Source organism: Paramacrobiotus metropolitanus, unplaced genomic scaffold, assembly GCF_019649055.1.
Source record: "Paramacrobiotus metropolitanus isolate TYO unplaced genomic scaffold, Prichtersi_v1.0 Parri_scaffold0000035, whole genome shotgun sequence".
Taxonomy (NCBI): Eukaryota; Metazoa; Tardigrada; class Eutardigrada; order Parachela; family Macrobiotidae; genus Paramacrobiotus; species Paramacrobiotus metropolitanus.
Window position 1 is genome coordinate 480,131 of NW_026570255.1, and position 15,032 is coordinate 495,162.

Consider the following 15,032-nt stretch of genomic DNA (forward strand, 5'->3'; position numbering starts at 1 on the left):
GGCAGCAAAGTGGACACAATTCTTCCTGGCTCCTGCAGGAAGGTGAAGGCGATTTCATGATCATCCACCATCCATCTTACTTGCGTTGTGGAAGGTTCTTGGCCGGGCTTAGAGCTGTTTTTCTTGCATGCACTGTTCTGTGCTGTGCCGTCTCTGCATGAAAATTTGCCGTACAGAAAGGTTGATGACCTTTCGAGAAAGGTTGACGGAAAGGTTGATGGAAAGGTTGATGACCTTTAGAAAAAGGTTGATGACCTTCATTGAACATCAACCATCAACCCGTCAACCTTCCTGCCGGCTACACGCGCAGTGTTATAAGGTGCGAGCTAATCGTGGAAAACGAAAAACGCTCCGCTCACAATCTGCAGACTTTATCGACCCACCATACACTACAGAAGCTACCGCAGCAGAATGCTGCGGTGCCAAAAGGACAGCAAGCAGCTCAGATGACGAATTGTAGCAACTAAAGAATCTACCAGATTGAAAATCTGGTAGATTCTTTAGATTCTTTCTACCAGATTTAAAATCTGGTAGATGGAGAAAAATACCATCAAAATACAGCACAAAAACCTAGCAGCCGCTTGTGCGCGGGTGAACGGAGAGGCCACTCCTCCTCACACCCCTTATCGGGTCTAGAAAGTTTCCGAAGCGAAGGGATTAAGGATCTCCTGGAACTGGTGAGGCCGCTCAGAAATGCCGCGCAAGGGGAGAACGCAGAAGTCGCACAAGAGACCAGGTATTTGATGGAACAGAGGTTTTGGATGGGACGAAGAAAGAAGTTGGAAGTAAGTCTTCCTGCCTTGATTGCCATCATGAATCTGCTTAAAATTGTGTTATAAATCCCTGCACGAATCGAGCGGTTTTCCATCCAACCAGGGACCGACGCTTTTCTGCTAACAGTATACAGTCATAGCTTTTTCTTTAACCCGCTTTCTCATCGGTAAGGAGGATTTCACTTTTATCTACTTACATTGTGGATTGCAGAATACTCCTCAAGCTCACGATTTGCGTCAGAATTATTGTTGCCAGAGTACTAATTAACCAAAACATCTTGCACAGTGATCAAGACGAAGTGGAGTCAGCTTAATATTGCGTTAATTTTCTTCACGCTGGATTTCAATAGGTTATGACGGTTTTCTCGCCTGGAAAATGCGCCGTGCATGCGTCACGCATCGGGTGTAATGTTCCATACTATACAAAGAAAATTGCCGCGCGTTTCGACGATGTTCTTTGATTACCGGGAAGTTTGCCCTGGATAGACTGTCGCCGGGAATCAGCAAAACAGCATGCAAACGTAATGAGCACTTTACATCATTCGTAATGACGGCTGCTGCGACAGGCTACTTATGCTCGTTTCTTCACGTTTCACGGGTGACGGAGCCGATACCGGGTAATCGATAACGTTAAATCACGCTGAACTGACAGTTGCAACAGCATCGCTCTTCACTGAAACAGGGAAGAGAAGTTCCTGAGCTCGGCTGCTATCTCAACAGCGCTGTACGTTGCGATGTTTCCGGGATAGAAACGGTAGTCGTAGATACTTCGTTTTAACGCATGCTGCGCAAGGAAGCGCTTCTCTGTTCGAACCACGCGCTTGCGCTATACGCGCAAAGGACGCTGTTCCTTTTGCGTATGCCGTTTGTCAATTTTATTTAGCATTAAATTTCGAATCTCCAACCAATTTTAAAATAAATGTACGAAGCAACGATAAAGGCGTTCACGATAAATTTTTCTTTGCTGCCATACTGAGCGGTTGCCTTAGCGGCAAGGGCCTGACGCTCTTAGAATCTCCTCAATGGAAGTTTTCAGCTTAGAGTGTCTGGCATCTTAAATAACTGGATTTCCATAGGAATGCAAGCTGCGTTCAGGGAAGTCGCCCAGAAGTGACCTTTGTTCTGCACCTTTCAAATAGTCAAAATAGCACAAATTGCCGGCATTTAATCAGTTTCCCGGCATCCGCCCGGCGCGCGGGTTTTTAATCAAACAGCAGCCAGGAAATGAGCGAGTGTTTAGGCGGCACCATGCGCTGGTGAGTTGAGTGTAAACAATGCGCAATGATTGTTTTTGTATGCCTGATGCTTTGTGCGTTGTACGTCCTGTGTGCGTGGCGCCCTATCAATTTGCCGGCCGCGGATCGATCGCCGGGATAATGAGCAGCGCCCGTTGTATTCCCCGGTTCACTTGACAGACTTCCCCGGCAATCGACTGTCGACATGCAGTGAACCGTGCACCCGGCGCGGCAGTAACAAAAAGCCCGCGCTGAAACGCTGTTTTCGCTGTGCTTTTGCACATGTGCGCGATATAATTATGCGTAATGCGATGCAGTTGTGCTTTCTTCAGTATGCTAAATGAGCGGTTGGATTACGCGGCTACTTGATGGTAATTCAATTCCTAATTGAGTAGCGCTCATTTTCTCGTTGATAGCTCGTTGTATTAATCAATCACGTTTTGGCATCTTTATTGCGCCTGAATATATGATTATTTTACGGCAATCGATACTGTCGATATCGACCATTAATCCGGACTTAATTCCGTATTGATTGCTTTATTATTTATTTCGGCAAATTGCCTTGCAAATTGACTCCTTATTCCTAGTTTTTTGCCTTGAACAGCGCTCTGAAAAATTGCCGGTTTCGTACAGCAGACGAGCAAAGCGAGCGAAAGAGATTATTTTATTTGGATGCATCTTTTATGATAGAAGTTTTATCGTAAACTGCGAAAGAGACGACGTTTTTTGAACCGCAGTCTTTTTTCAATCGGTGTGACAATCGTCGTACAGAATCTGCATCGCTGATTTGTTGGCTAATTAACCCGGCATCAGTATGCCGTACCTGGTCATCAGCTGTCAGTCGCTGGCGGATTGGTCCAGCGCCCAGTACACCGTTGTCGGCAATGCCAGCTCCAGTCGCGCTCTGATGATTTATCTGGATGCCCGGATAGATTATAAAACGGAGAATTATCAGCGATATGCTTTCTGTTTCGTGAATAGTGGACTTCACGAAGTCCTGGACAGGGTCGAGGTAGTAATTTCCTTTATAAAAATGCTATAAAAGTAAAAGAATCAAAATTTTGCTTTCTGGGACAACGGTGCAGAAAATTTACATCCCCGATATTCTGCGACAGATTTACTAAAACAATTAAAAATTAACGACAATTAAGTTCGGTAAATAAAACATACGTTGCCACTTTGTACTAGGTGCATAAAAATATTATACGTATACCCAGTCAGTCAGCATAGGTTTCTATGTATTTTTAACGTATTATAGTAATCGCGGTATATATCGTAACACTAATGAATAGTAAGAATAACTAATAAAATAAAAACTGAAAATGTAAATAAGCAAAAGCGTTATAATCTAGAAAATTCAAGGTTGTAAAATACCTGCTTAACCATCAAATATCCAAAATAGTTAAGTAATTAGGTAGTCAGAGGTCCAGTGTAGGAACGTGGCATGACACGATGGAATTGGCAGAGAAATGAAATTCAGTTTTTGTCATAGCTAGCCACCAAAAACGTTTTAGTTTGTTGCATTGCTGTTAGCTATCAATGCTGTGCCCGTAAAACTAATAAAAACAGCTATCATGAATGATGAATCAATTAAATATTGCAAAAAGTAAAAAATAGAGATACTAAATAGTGATAATTACTAATGTCAAGCAGCGGGACGTGCAGCATCAAAAGGAAGATTCCCTGGCGGTTGAAATCAGTACAGGGCGACTGTTGCCTATCGCGGGTAATTCCGTGGGAAATAACCAGAGGCAGGTTATTTCCCACAGAGTTACGAAATCAGACGTCCTGCTCCCCCAATCCGTGAGGAATCATGAGCGCCACGAAGCTTTGCAACCTTAGCTGAATTTTCCTGCATTCAGTAAAGATGTAGAATGCAGTCAGCGCTACGGATCCTAGATACTCGCTTTCCGATAGCGATACTCAAACGGAAGCAGATAATTTGTAAATTAGATGGGCGGTTTGCCAGGGGATACCGGGTGAGGATTGCTGCTTTATGATTTCTCACGTGGTCAGCCCATCTCTGTGTGGAACCTCTCTTCCAGGGTACGTCTGCACATTTAGATGCCGTCGCGTTAACTGATAACGTTTGCCGGTACAGATCGCTAGTCGGGCCGCTATGGCAGCGGTTGTCTTCTGGGATCAACGCGAAGACTACACGGGAGCCGAACATTTTCCCGAGGTGTATGGCAACCGGATAGTGCACTGGTCTACCGGTAATAACACAACTTCATTCTTCAATTGACGATTTACTATAAACGTTAAGTCAGTGCGGATTTTACGGTCTTAGTGCCGCTACTGCTTCGCTAAATTACGGATTCACAACTTTCTTTCGTTTTGTACATTCTGGGAAGGTCCCGGTTTGCCCCATAAGCGTTAACTAGATTATATTGTTTTTAAAAACTACTGGGAGCAGGCGTGCGAATTTTCAGTTTTCTTATGTTTTTCCCGATCGTGCCATCTCGGTATTGTGTACTGGTTTGACAGAAGTGTCAGTTTGCTGATTCATCTCGTTAATGTGCAAAGCAAATCTCACGTAATTATATTTCATAATTTTATGTGCAACCATTTTTTTACTCCTCGCAAGTACGACCACAAAATAAGTGCACTCGTACCAAGAACAAACACACTGCAATGAGCGAATGCATAAGGGCAGCACGGACTATGCCCATGATATTTTCCCACTCTCTTTGGTCGACGTTTTCCATATTGCAGCGAGAAAATCACTTGTATCTCTACGTTGTTATCAGGCTCGGGTAGATGCCGGCAAGGAATCGCAAGATAACGGAATGAATCGATACTTGTGCAATACTTGTTCATCGGCTACGTTGCACATGTACTGTAGGTACTATAAAATTTTACAGGATGCATCTACATAGGTACAACATAGTGAACAGACTACATAGATTTCTAATGCTCTTCTCCGATGAATCTCGGAATTTAAAAGATTAGGCAGCGCGAATATGAAGACATCTCCAAGCAATGGCAAGCATCATGTTCTGCAACCAAGTTGGAGGGCGCAATGCAATGCTGTGCTCCGAGTGAGGTCACAAGTAACACTCAACGGCCGGAATATTTTTTACGAAGATTTATCATCCTGTGCAGCCGGATTGGCAAGCGCTTAATTGGCCCGGGAGAACCTTTTGCAGTTTTGCGAGACTTTCGATGTCTTGTCAAACGTCGGCACAAGCGATCGCCCGCCTGTTAGAACTGAAAAAGGGTGGTACAACGGATGAACGATTTTGTGGACCGGGTTAAAACGGTTAAAAAAGCCACACCCGTGGAACAAGCGGAGTTCCCGTATTCTACCAGTTGGGACTGCCAAATACGGTCTGCGGTCTGCAGTGTGGGGAACTGATTATAATATAACCGTGATAATATTATCACTTTTCCACACTGCACACAACAGATCTGTCGATGACCGTGGAAACATAGAAGACATTCTTTCCAAGTGTCAATCTAGAATGTACTCCGTATTCAACTTAGAAAAGACCTCAATGCTAATTATAATCATACGTTTTATAAAATGCAATTGCTTGTGTTCGTCACTGGCATTTGTAATGTTACAGGAGTTAGTGTGCCAGATGTGGATGATCAGAACTACTTAAATATTCAGTTCTACCGTCTTTTCCTTTGCGTCAACCCTTCTGCTTGGGTAATCTTCCTTCTGTTTTTCGGTTGTATTACGTAAACAGGAGGAAGAGCTGTTTGTTACGGCTCATCTCTGAAATTATTTGTCGCGGCCGCAGTGTTGCATCATGCATTCCATATATCAGTGAGCTGTCCTTGTTGATCACGCGAAGGGCGAGATGTTTTTAAGTAAAGACAAGCCGAGCTACGCGGTTAACTGTCCGAAACATATTCGAGACCGCGCAGCCCATCCCACGATCTTCCCGAGAGAAAGCGTTGCTTACCAGATTTCCTGTACAATCGCAATTATTAATTTCCCAATGCCTTTTCAGGCCAGCCACGGTTCAATCAAGCGAAGTGCGGAATTGTGTTATCATGCGCGCGTCAACCGCGCTGGTGCGTGCTAAGAAGACAAGGAGTGTGGGCAAGGAACTCGTTTACTGGACACTATTGATCCAGCCTGTGTTTGGATGGAAAGAGTACATTTTTTCTTATCCACACCGGCGTCGTTAACAACGAAGCGTGTAGCCTTACACTCTTATTCCGCTCCCAAACCAGATCGCCTCACAGCTGGAATTGCTTACAGCTGACCTTTAGTTGTTGTTAATTTTGCATTAATGGCTGCCGTTTTTGGTTCAGGAGCACGATGCTTGTATATTTCCCTTACTTTATTTATTTTTGTTTAAGATTTATATATGGTAGTGGATTTTTGTGGAGAACTGCCACTGTGCAGCAACCAAAAATGCTGGAGGCGTTTTGACCGCGGAGCGGTAACCAGTGGTTTCCGCACTGCTGGTAAACAACGTCGCCATTGGTTGCTCACCACTAATTATGCCGGAAGACCGATTATGCATAGATTTCGACCTGATCAAGTAAGAATTGTTTTATGTCTTATGTAAAGATATAAACTAAAGGATAATGGTTCAGCTACTACACACTATATACGTTTTCCAATATTCAGGAAACTTGCCACTTAGGGTGCGCGGGCGAATCTGACCGACGAATCCCAACTGGTAGCACCAGACGAACCGCACAGAACGCTGTCATCATGATTTCTGCACATGCATTAGCGGTTCAAGGGCTCGTGTGTTATGTAATTCTTAATGTGGTTTACATTCATCTAGAGTGTACGAACGCCGGCAATCACAGCTCAGATCTTGCGTCAAAATTAAAGGCTTAATATTTGGATGAAGACAGTTTTCCGCTCTTGTAGACCATTGACAGATGTGTCAACGCGCGTGGCTTAAGGAGCACACCGGGCATTGTTGCATTCATTGCCTAATTTCCCCCTTGGGTATGGTTCGTATTACCGGTGCACAAGCCAACAAAGCCAATGTGCGCAGTGTCCTGGACCCGAGTCTCCTTGTACTGTATATGGAACGACATGGTACATATCTTTTTAATACAACAAGATCAGCGCAATTTTTGTTCAAAATATCTGCGATCCGCCGCCGTATAGTTTAGGAAGCAAGATCTCCGTGAGTATCAAACCCTCCGCCGGGTATCGATCCGATCCTATTCTTGCGTGGTACACTGGAGCATTAGCACTCAGTACCGGGTCACTTAGGTGCAGGCAGTTGCTATACAACACCATACTGCTACCATATCACCCGATATTACCATCCTGCTACGGAGTGACACCGGCATGTTGCAAAACACGCCGTCACCGATGACTATAGCGAAAGCGTTGGTGTTTGTACCAGCCCAGTGTGCAGGACGTCGAGCACAATATCATCAGTTCGCGCCGGGTATCGATCCATTCCGTTTCTTCCGAGGTACCCTGCGGCATTCCATCTGACCGAACCACAGCAATCGCTGGTTTTTCTTCAATAATGTAATAATGTTCACTGGTCTGGCTGTCTTGAAACAGATTAACCATGCAAACCACGAGAAACCAGTGTAGTTGTGCCAGTTTATGTGGACACGGAGAATCATGGCGTCTGGAGCTCCCCCACTCTGATTAGTTACGGGACGGGTCGGTGCATTCGGCATCCGCAGCGCTTTGTCTCGATAAAGTTAACAAAACACGTTTCACCGCTGGTTGAATATACTTATTCCCTGCTCTGATTCCAGGTGGTTCCAGCATCGAAAGAACGATTATCTATTGGCTGAAATCAGTACAGGACGCTTGTTTCGTTTCGCGGATAATTCCGTAAGGAGGCACCAGTGGAATGTAGCAGACGTCCTATTCCAATCCTGAAGGAATAACTAACGCCATGTTGCATACGATGAGCTTCGGAACCTAAATGGTTTATCCTGCTTATACGGATCGTAGACACATAATTCCGACAGCGATCCTAAGATGGCAGCAGGCGCTTCGTTGGTTTGGCGCTTTGCGAACGGTAGATGGAAGCTGTTGGCAGAACATCCATCTCTGTGTACACCCTCTCGTCCCGAATGCGCCTGCGCATTTGAACGCCTTTGCGTCAACTTATAATATCTGCCGGTACAAGTCGCTGATCATCAGGTCATGACGGCGGCATTGTTTTTCTGGGATCGCCGCGAAGCCAACACAGGAGCCACCAATTGTCACAAGGAAGTTTCGCAACCGAACAGCGATCCAGTCTAACGATAAGGCAGTTTTCTGAATCGATGATTCACGTACTTAATGAAAGTTGAAAGCCAATGTGCGCAGTGTCCTGGACCCGAGTCTCCTTGTACTGTATATGGAACGACATGGAACATATCTTTTTAATACAACAAGATCAGCGCAATTTGCGTTCAAAATATCTTCGATCCGCCGCCGTATAGTTTAGGCAGCAAAATCTCCGTTAGTACCAAGCCATCCGCCGGGTATCGACGCAGTCCTATTCTTGCGTGGTACACTGCGGCATTAGCCCCAAGAACCGGGTCACTTCCATTCAGGCAATTGCCATGGAGGAACATGCACCGGCAAAAGGGATCTCTGGATGTAAATCTGCTGAAATTGGCAACGTATACAAAACCATCCTGCTACCATATCACCTGATATTACCATCCTGCTACGGAGTGACATCGGCGTGTTGCAAAACAGGCCGTCACCGATGACTATAGCGAAAGCGTTGGTGTTTGTACCAGCCCAGTGCAGGACGCCGAGCACAATATCATCAGCCCGCGCCGGGTATCGATCCATTCCGTTTCTTCCGAGGTAAACTGCGGCATTTGATCGGACCGAACAACAGCAATCGCTGGTTTTTCTTCAATAATGTTATATAATGTTCTGCTGTAACTGTTCTGCCTGTCTGGAAACAGATTAACCTTGCGAACCAAGTAAAACCGGTGCAGCTGTGCCATTTTATGTGGACACGAAGAATCATGGCGTCTGGAGCTCCTTCCTTCTGATTAGGACGGGATAGGTAGGCGCATTCGGCATCGGCATCGCTTTGTGTTCAATATAGCTGAAAAACACGTTTCACCGCTGGTTGAATATGCTAAAGTCCCTGCACCAATTCCAGATGGTTCCGGCATGGAAAGAATTACCAGGTAGCTGAAATGTACAGTCCGTCTGTTACATTTCCCGGATAATTCCGTAAGGAGTCACCAGTGGAATGTAGCAGACGTCCTATTCCAGTACTGAAGGAATATTTAATGCCCTGTTGCATACGGCGAGTTTCGGAACCTAAATGGTTTGTCTTGCGTTCCGTAAGAATGTTCAGATAGTGGTCTGCGCTATACGGATCCTAGATACCTGATTCCGATAGCGTCCCTAAGACGGAAGCAGATGCTTCGTTGGTTTGGCGAGAACGGGAGATGGAAGCTGATGGCCGAATCTCCACGCGTGCCGCCCATCTCTGTGTGCAACTCTCGTCCCGAATGCGTCTGCGCATTTGAACGCCATTGCGCCAACTTATAATAGTCGCCGGTACAAATCGCTGGTCGGGCCTGACGGCGGCGTTCTTCTTCTGCGATCGCCGCAAAGGCTACACAGGAGCCAGCGATTGTCACAGGAAGTTTCCCAACCGAACAGCAATCCAGTTTAACGACAAGGTAGTTTTTTGAATCGATGATTTACGTACCTACTGAAAGTTGCACTTCGCAGCGCATTTTATTATGGCAGTGCTGCAATGACTTCGTAAAACTGCTCGTTACTTGAAGAATTATTTTTTGCTTTGTACATTTTTGCAGCTTCTGACAGGTTGCCGATTTAAACGGTGAACAAGCACATATGCGGAAACGCAGATGCTAAAAGCACGGAATCGGCTGAAGGACGGAACAGGCAATTAGAACGTTGCGATGTGTGAAGATCGTAGTCGTAGTACCTGATCGTAGATCGTGGTACCTGACTTGTGAGAGGAGAATAACTTTTTTTTAGGTTACCGATAAAATGAGATGTTAACACTACCGCGCAATCTTTTGTCAGGGTTCCCAAAATACATAACAAGATACACGCCGGCGCAGTGGCTAAAAGTTGGCGGTGATTAGAGAACAAGATCGCAAAAACAAGTATCCTAGTCCGACGTTTACTCCGTCACGGTGATGTACGCGCTCTGCACCAGCCACTCTTCCAGCACGGCGTCCACTCTAAACCAACAGCGATACCGGCCGGCGTCATCCAGCGTCATTGACGGAATAATCAGCGCCATGTAGCAAGCCCCCGTCACGGGCGCCATCCACCAGATGATGCCTTTCCGATAGCGGACGGCGTGGTGCAGATGTTCGGCGTAACTGGCCATCAGAAAATCGCGTTCGTTCGTCCACATGAACAGCGATGGTAAATCGCCGGCCATCTTGTCGAACTTTACGTAACACCGCAGCTCCACGCGCTCGCCGATCTTGGCTGAAACACTGTGCATGGGCGGCGTGAAGAGTTGGCGCGCGGAGAACTTAGCACTAACTACATATCGCTGACTGACAAAGACGTCGGCGCCATCGTACCATCGGCACTCGTATCGCCCGGTATTGGCCTGGCTGAAGTCGTTTAACTTGACACTGACGAATGTATCATTGTACTCAAATACATCGAATCCTACGATCCGCGAGGTGAAATTGCGGCAACCGCAACTGATAACGGGGCGGGCCGGTTCCACAGGACTCGTTCTGGTGAACTCCATGTCTTTCCAGCCCACCACCAGGTTGTGGCCGTCGCCGTTAGGTCGATTTGCGCGGTCGTCGTGGCAAGGGAACGTCACCGGCGCTCCTTCAGCTGCCTTGATGAGTACGGAATTCGCAAGTGGGTCAGGCGGATGCGAAGGATTGGTCAGGTTGCCCAGGAATACTGTCCCGGTCAGGTTTCCAGAAATCGCAGCGTCTAATCGCTCCTGTACTATAATGATAAAAATTTTCAGAAGAGGAGAATTTTGGCATCTTCAATTGCGCGTTCGCTGTGTCGAGAATCTTTGAACGCACCGACAATTTGCTGAAAACCATCTTCCTGAAGGACAATTTGGGGAAGACGTGATGCTGACCGACATAATGTTTACCCGAACAATTCACTGCAAAACAACTAAATGACCTGAACTTGCCGAACACCGACATTTTGCTTAAGAACGTTTGATGGCATAAAAAAAGAAAATCTTTTTCTTGATGGCATAAAAAAAGAAATGGAAAACTAAAGGAAACATCAGAAAACAGTGAAGCATCATAACAATATTTGAAAAATAACACAACAATCCTACAAAAACCTGTGAAACCGCAGTGAGAAAGCAAAAAAATTTAGAAAAGAGCGGGAAAAAAACCGAAAAAACACCGCGAAAGCTAAGAGACATAGAACAACCGGATTGACAAGCGCTCATAAGCCAATTGTCGACCAACGAAATAGCTTTTGTAAAAGGTCGGGAAGCGCAATTATAGAAAAGTGGGTGGTCAATAACATGTCGGTCAGTGAGTGGGTTGTGTTATTTCCGCAGTATGTCGGTCAGCAAAACGAAGGTCAGAGATTCAGAGAACTGACATGTATTTTCCAGGATCAGCGGAAGCGCAATTGGTGCACTGTCGCGCTCCTCGGTATCTAGAGACCGTATCTCTGTATACCTCTCTGGTTACTGCTTGCTGTCTGGTTACAGAATGTATTAATTGGATATCTTATTACCTAAATACCATAATATGTATACTAGGATTCTCAATAGTAGTGTTGGTGTAGGCTTATGGTATGGACTATGATACCGTAAGCCATGGCAAACCGTGCTACTTACTTTCTTTCCGCGTAAACCGACGCAGCCCACTCTTTACGGAGCAAGCAATAATACAGCAGCATAAAGCGCGGGCGACGATAAAATAAATACTAATCTTCATATTCGACTTTCTGCTGGGAGCAGAAGGATAAGGTTTATTATCTTTGATTCCTTTAAGCAGCTTACTGCACTGGCAGGGTTGTATGTATAAGTTATTAATTGTCCTAGCAACGACAAAAATTAGCAATACTGTACAAGCAATTACGACAAGCCACATGCTGGATAGAGCTAATTCTTTTTGCCAAAGTAAACTATGTACTGCCTATCACGAAAGCGGGAGATTATGTTGTAGTAGTTGGGTATTAGTCGCTTCGGTCGCCAGTCCCTTGGGCTGCATTGCACTGAGACTAATGCTCCCTTTGGCTTCCGTACAAGTCGGTCACTGACTCACAGACCGATCGGTACTGAACTTTAATTCGACACTTAATGGCTAACAATGCTAACGCTTGAGAACCATAACGGATCCAGGAAAAGGTGTTTTACAGACTAATGAAAATGAGAAAACAGGAATCCTGTGGCAGTTTTATTTGTGCGTTTAAGTGATTACTTGGCTTAGCGAATCGTACTTGGCCGCGTCAGCACGCTGTTCTACTCCGTGACCGTGATATACGCGCTCTGCACCAGCCATTTCTCCAGCATATCATCCGTCCTAAACCAGCAGCGATACCATCCGGGGTCCTCCCGCCTGACCGCCGGAAAAATCAGCCCCACGTAGCACACGCCCTCCTTGGCTTCCAGCCACCAGATAAGACCCGCCCGGTAGCGCACGAGGTGCAGCATACGGGGCGCGCCATGGGCCATCAGGATCTCGTGTTCATTCGTCCATATCATCCGCGAGTGCAGACTGCCGATCATCCGCTCAAACTTCACATAACACCGCATCTCCACACGCTGCCCGATGCGGGCGGTGATGTTGTGCATAGGCGGGCTGAAAAGTTGACGAGCGGTGAACACCGCGTCTAACCACATACCGCTGAGAGACGAAGGCCTCGGTGCCGTGGTACCACACGCAGGCGTATTCACCAGTACCGGCGTGCGTGAAGTTCTTCAGTATGACTTTGGCGTAGGTGGAGTTGTGCTCGTTGACCCGGAAGCCGATGGGCGGCAGCGTAGTGTTGGTGCAGCCGCAAGCGTGGCCGGTAGCAGGGGCGGCGGAGTCGTTCCGCAGGCTACTGGCTTAAGTGTGATCAACGCCGTTATGTCGCACTGCCAGGTAGCTGTTTTCCCGCTGCGTGGTACGGTTGTCATGGCAATCAAATGCAACCGGCGCTCCTTCCGTTGCCTGGATCAGTATGGTATTGTGCTCTGGGTCCATCGGAGACCAGGAGGCGCTGGTCAGATGGCCCAGGTGAAGCGGTCCGCCCGGGTTTCTCGACAGTGCAGCGGCTAATAGCTCCAGTACTGTAAATAAGGGCATTGAGGATACATGTTGGTTTGCGTTAGCGTTTATTAGCCATGCATTGCTCCGTCGTTAGGTTGCATATTGATACCGTAAAGTGATACAAGGATTTTTCTTCTTGCTACTTGTGTAATGCGCAATGTGAACAATATTCAAGTACTACATTAATACGAGTAAAAAAATACGTCATACTCTGATGATAGAGTAGCCGGCTTATATGCAGAACAGAATGCAAAGATTGAGAGCGCATAGATGTGAACTTGTATGTACGTCATTCATGTCAACTAGCATTGTGGAACTGTTATGTCGCTTCTGCTTAAGGGGATCACTAGCAGTAGAAAGCGGGTTTGGGAAAACGGGAATGATTTGAAAACGATGGCCAGGTATGTGTTTTCATAACTTTGACTGAACGCAGAGAGGATTTAGCTACACAATGGTGTGGCGCGATTCTCTCTGGCCTGTGTCTAGACTGAGCTATTCATCAAACAATGAAAAAACTTTGAAACCAAAAGTTGAATGAGAAAGTTTCTTCGTTTATGGTCTAACATACATCGTTGTGCGTTTTTTCTTTTAGAAAGCTTATATACCAAAACTCCAGTGTTGCACAACACATAGAAATCCAAATAACTGCAAAAAACACTTTTCGAAAAGTGTTTTTTGCGTTTTATTTGAAACATTTTGAACACTTTTCTTTTACATGTTTCGGTATATAAGCTTTCTAGAAGAAAACACACACAACGATGTGCATTGCATCATAAACAAAGAAACTTTCTCATTCAACCTTTGGTTTCAAAGTTTTTTCTTTGTTTGATGAATAGCTCGGTTTAGACAGAGGCCAGAGAGAATCGCGTCACGTCACTGTGTAGCTAAATCCTCTCTGCGTTCAGTCAAAGTTGTGAAAACACATATCTGGCCATCGTTTTCAAACCATTCCCGTTTTCCCAAACCCGCTTTCTACTGCTAGTGATCCCCTTAAGGACATATTATTCGTAGAAAATCATACTATCGTAACACCAACTTCCGAAAATTTCCAAAAGGATTCGGTCTCGGTGCCTGCTAACCAACTAACCAACGAGTGGGGTTACAGTGTACCTACACAGAGCAGATGCTGTTATTTTTCGATACATCGCTAATGTACAAGTTGAACAAGTACTGAGTACTTTCCACATCTACTAACTGGTTACTAAGTGATAAGAAGTGACGGGTTGGGTGTTGTGTTGTAACGAATCCGCACCAGTGGTACAGTGCACTGCTTAAGCGTGTTCAATTGTTACGGTGTTACCTTACATTTTGAATGCTGTTTTCTAGCCAGTTGAAGTTACTAAGTCGTAATACGGTGTCACCTGGTTACAGTACTTATAATAACGTATTAACTTTGTGTATACAGCACTACTCACCTTCTTCCCGATTCAGCCATCTGGTAACTGGGCAAGCGATAGCAAGCGATAGGCGTGAGGCATAGGCGATAATGAAAATAATAAAAACATCGCTCCATGTGGACTGTATACCGGGACGACAGAAGAGACTGTTTGTGTTCATCGCCAAAGAAATGGAAAACCGTAATAATTCGAAAACATTATTATGAGCAGTCGTCTGGTGCGAATAAAGATCGCCGTTCTTGTTAAATCACGGTTGATGCCGGCAGGGCACCTCGTGGTAACCGGAATGGATCGATAAAGCACCTACTGTACATCCTGCGTACAGCGGATGCGGTATTATGCCGTAAATCGCGCGTAAGCTGTATCGAATAGGCGCCGGAGAGTAAGAACGGTTGGCCGTATCTGTGTAATCAAGCTGGATAATAAGGTACGAATAACTATTAGCGGAAGTGAATCGTATGTCGACC

General features: G+C 45.7%; 1 protein-coding gene across 1 annotated transcript; it reads right to left on the reverse strand.

The window, feature by feature from the left end:
* Positions 1–9,915: 9,915 nt before the first annotated feature.
* On the reverse strand, positions 9,916–11,881 carry LOC129589533 (uncharacterized). Its single transcript, XM_055484326.1, has 2 exons — positions 11,749–11,881; positions 9,916–10,880 (listed from the first exon to the last, which is right to left on the reverse strand). Exons 1-2 carry the CDS (start codon positions 11,846–11,848, stop codon positions 10,078–10,080), a joined length of 903 nt encoding a protein of 300 aa, XP_055340301.1. The 5' UTR covers positions 11,849–11,881; the 3' UTR covers positions 9,916–10,077.
* Positions 11,882–15,032: the final 3,151 nt, after the last annotated feature.

What these genes read in the sequence shown, in the direction of transcription:
- LOC129589533 (XM_055484326.1), bottom strand. Translation starts at nt 11,848, where the DNA reads ATGAAGATTAGTATTTATTTTATCGTCGCCCGCGCTTTATGCTGCTGT. An exon ending in TCGGTTTACGCGGAAAGAAA is followed by an intron (nt 10,881 to 11,748) that starts GTAAGTAGCACG and finishes TTATCATTATAG; the next exon opens with TACAGGAGCGATTAGACGCT.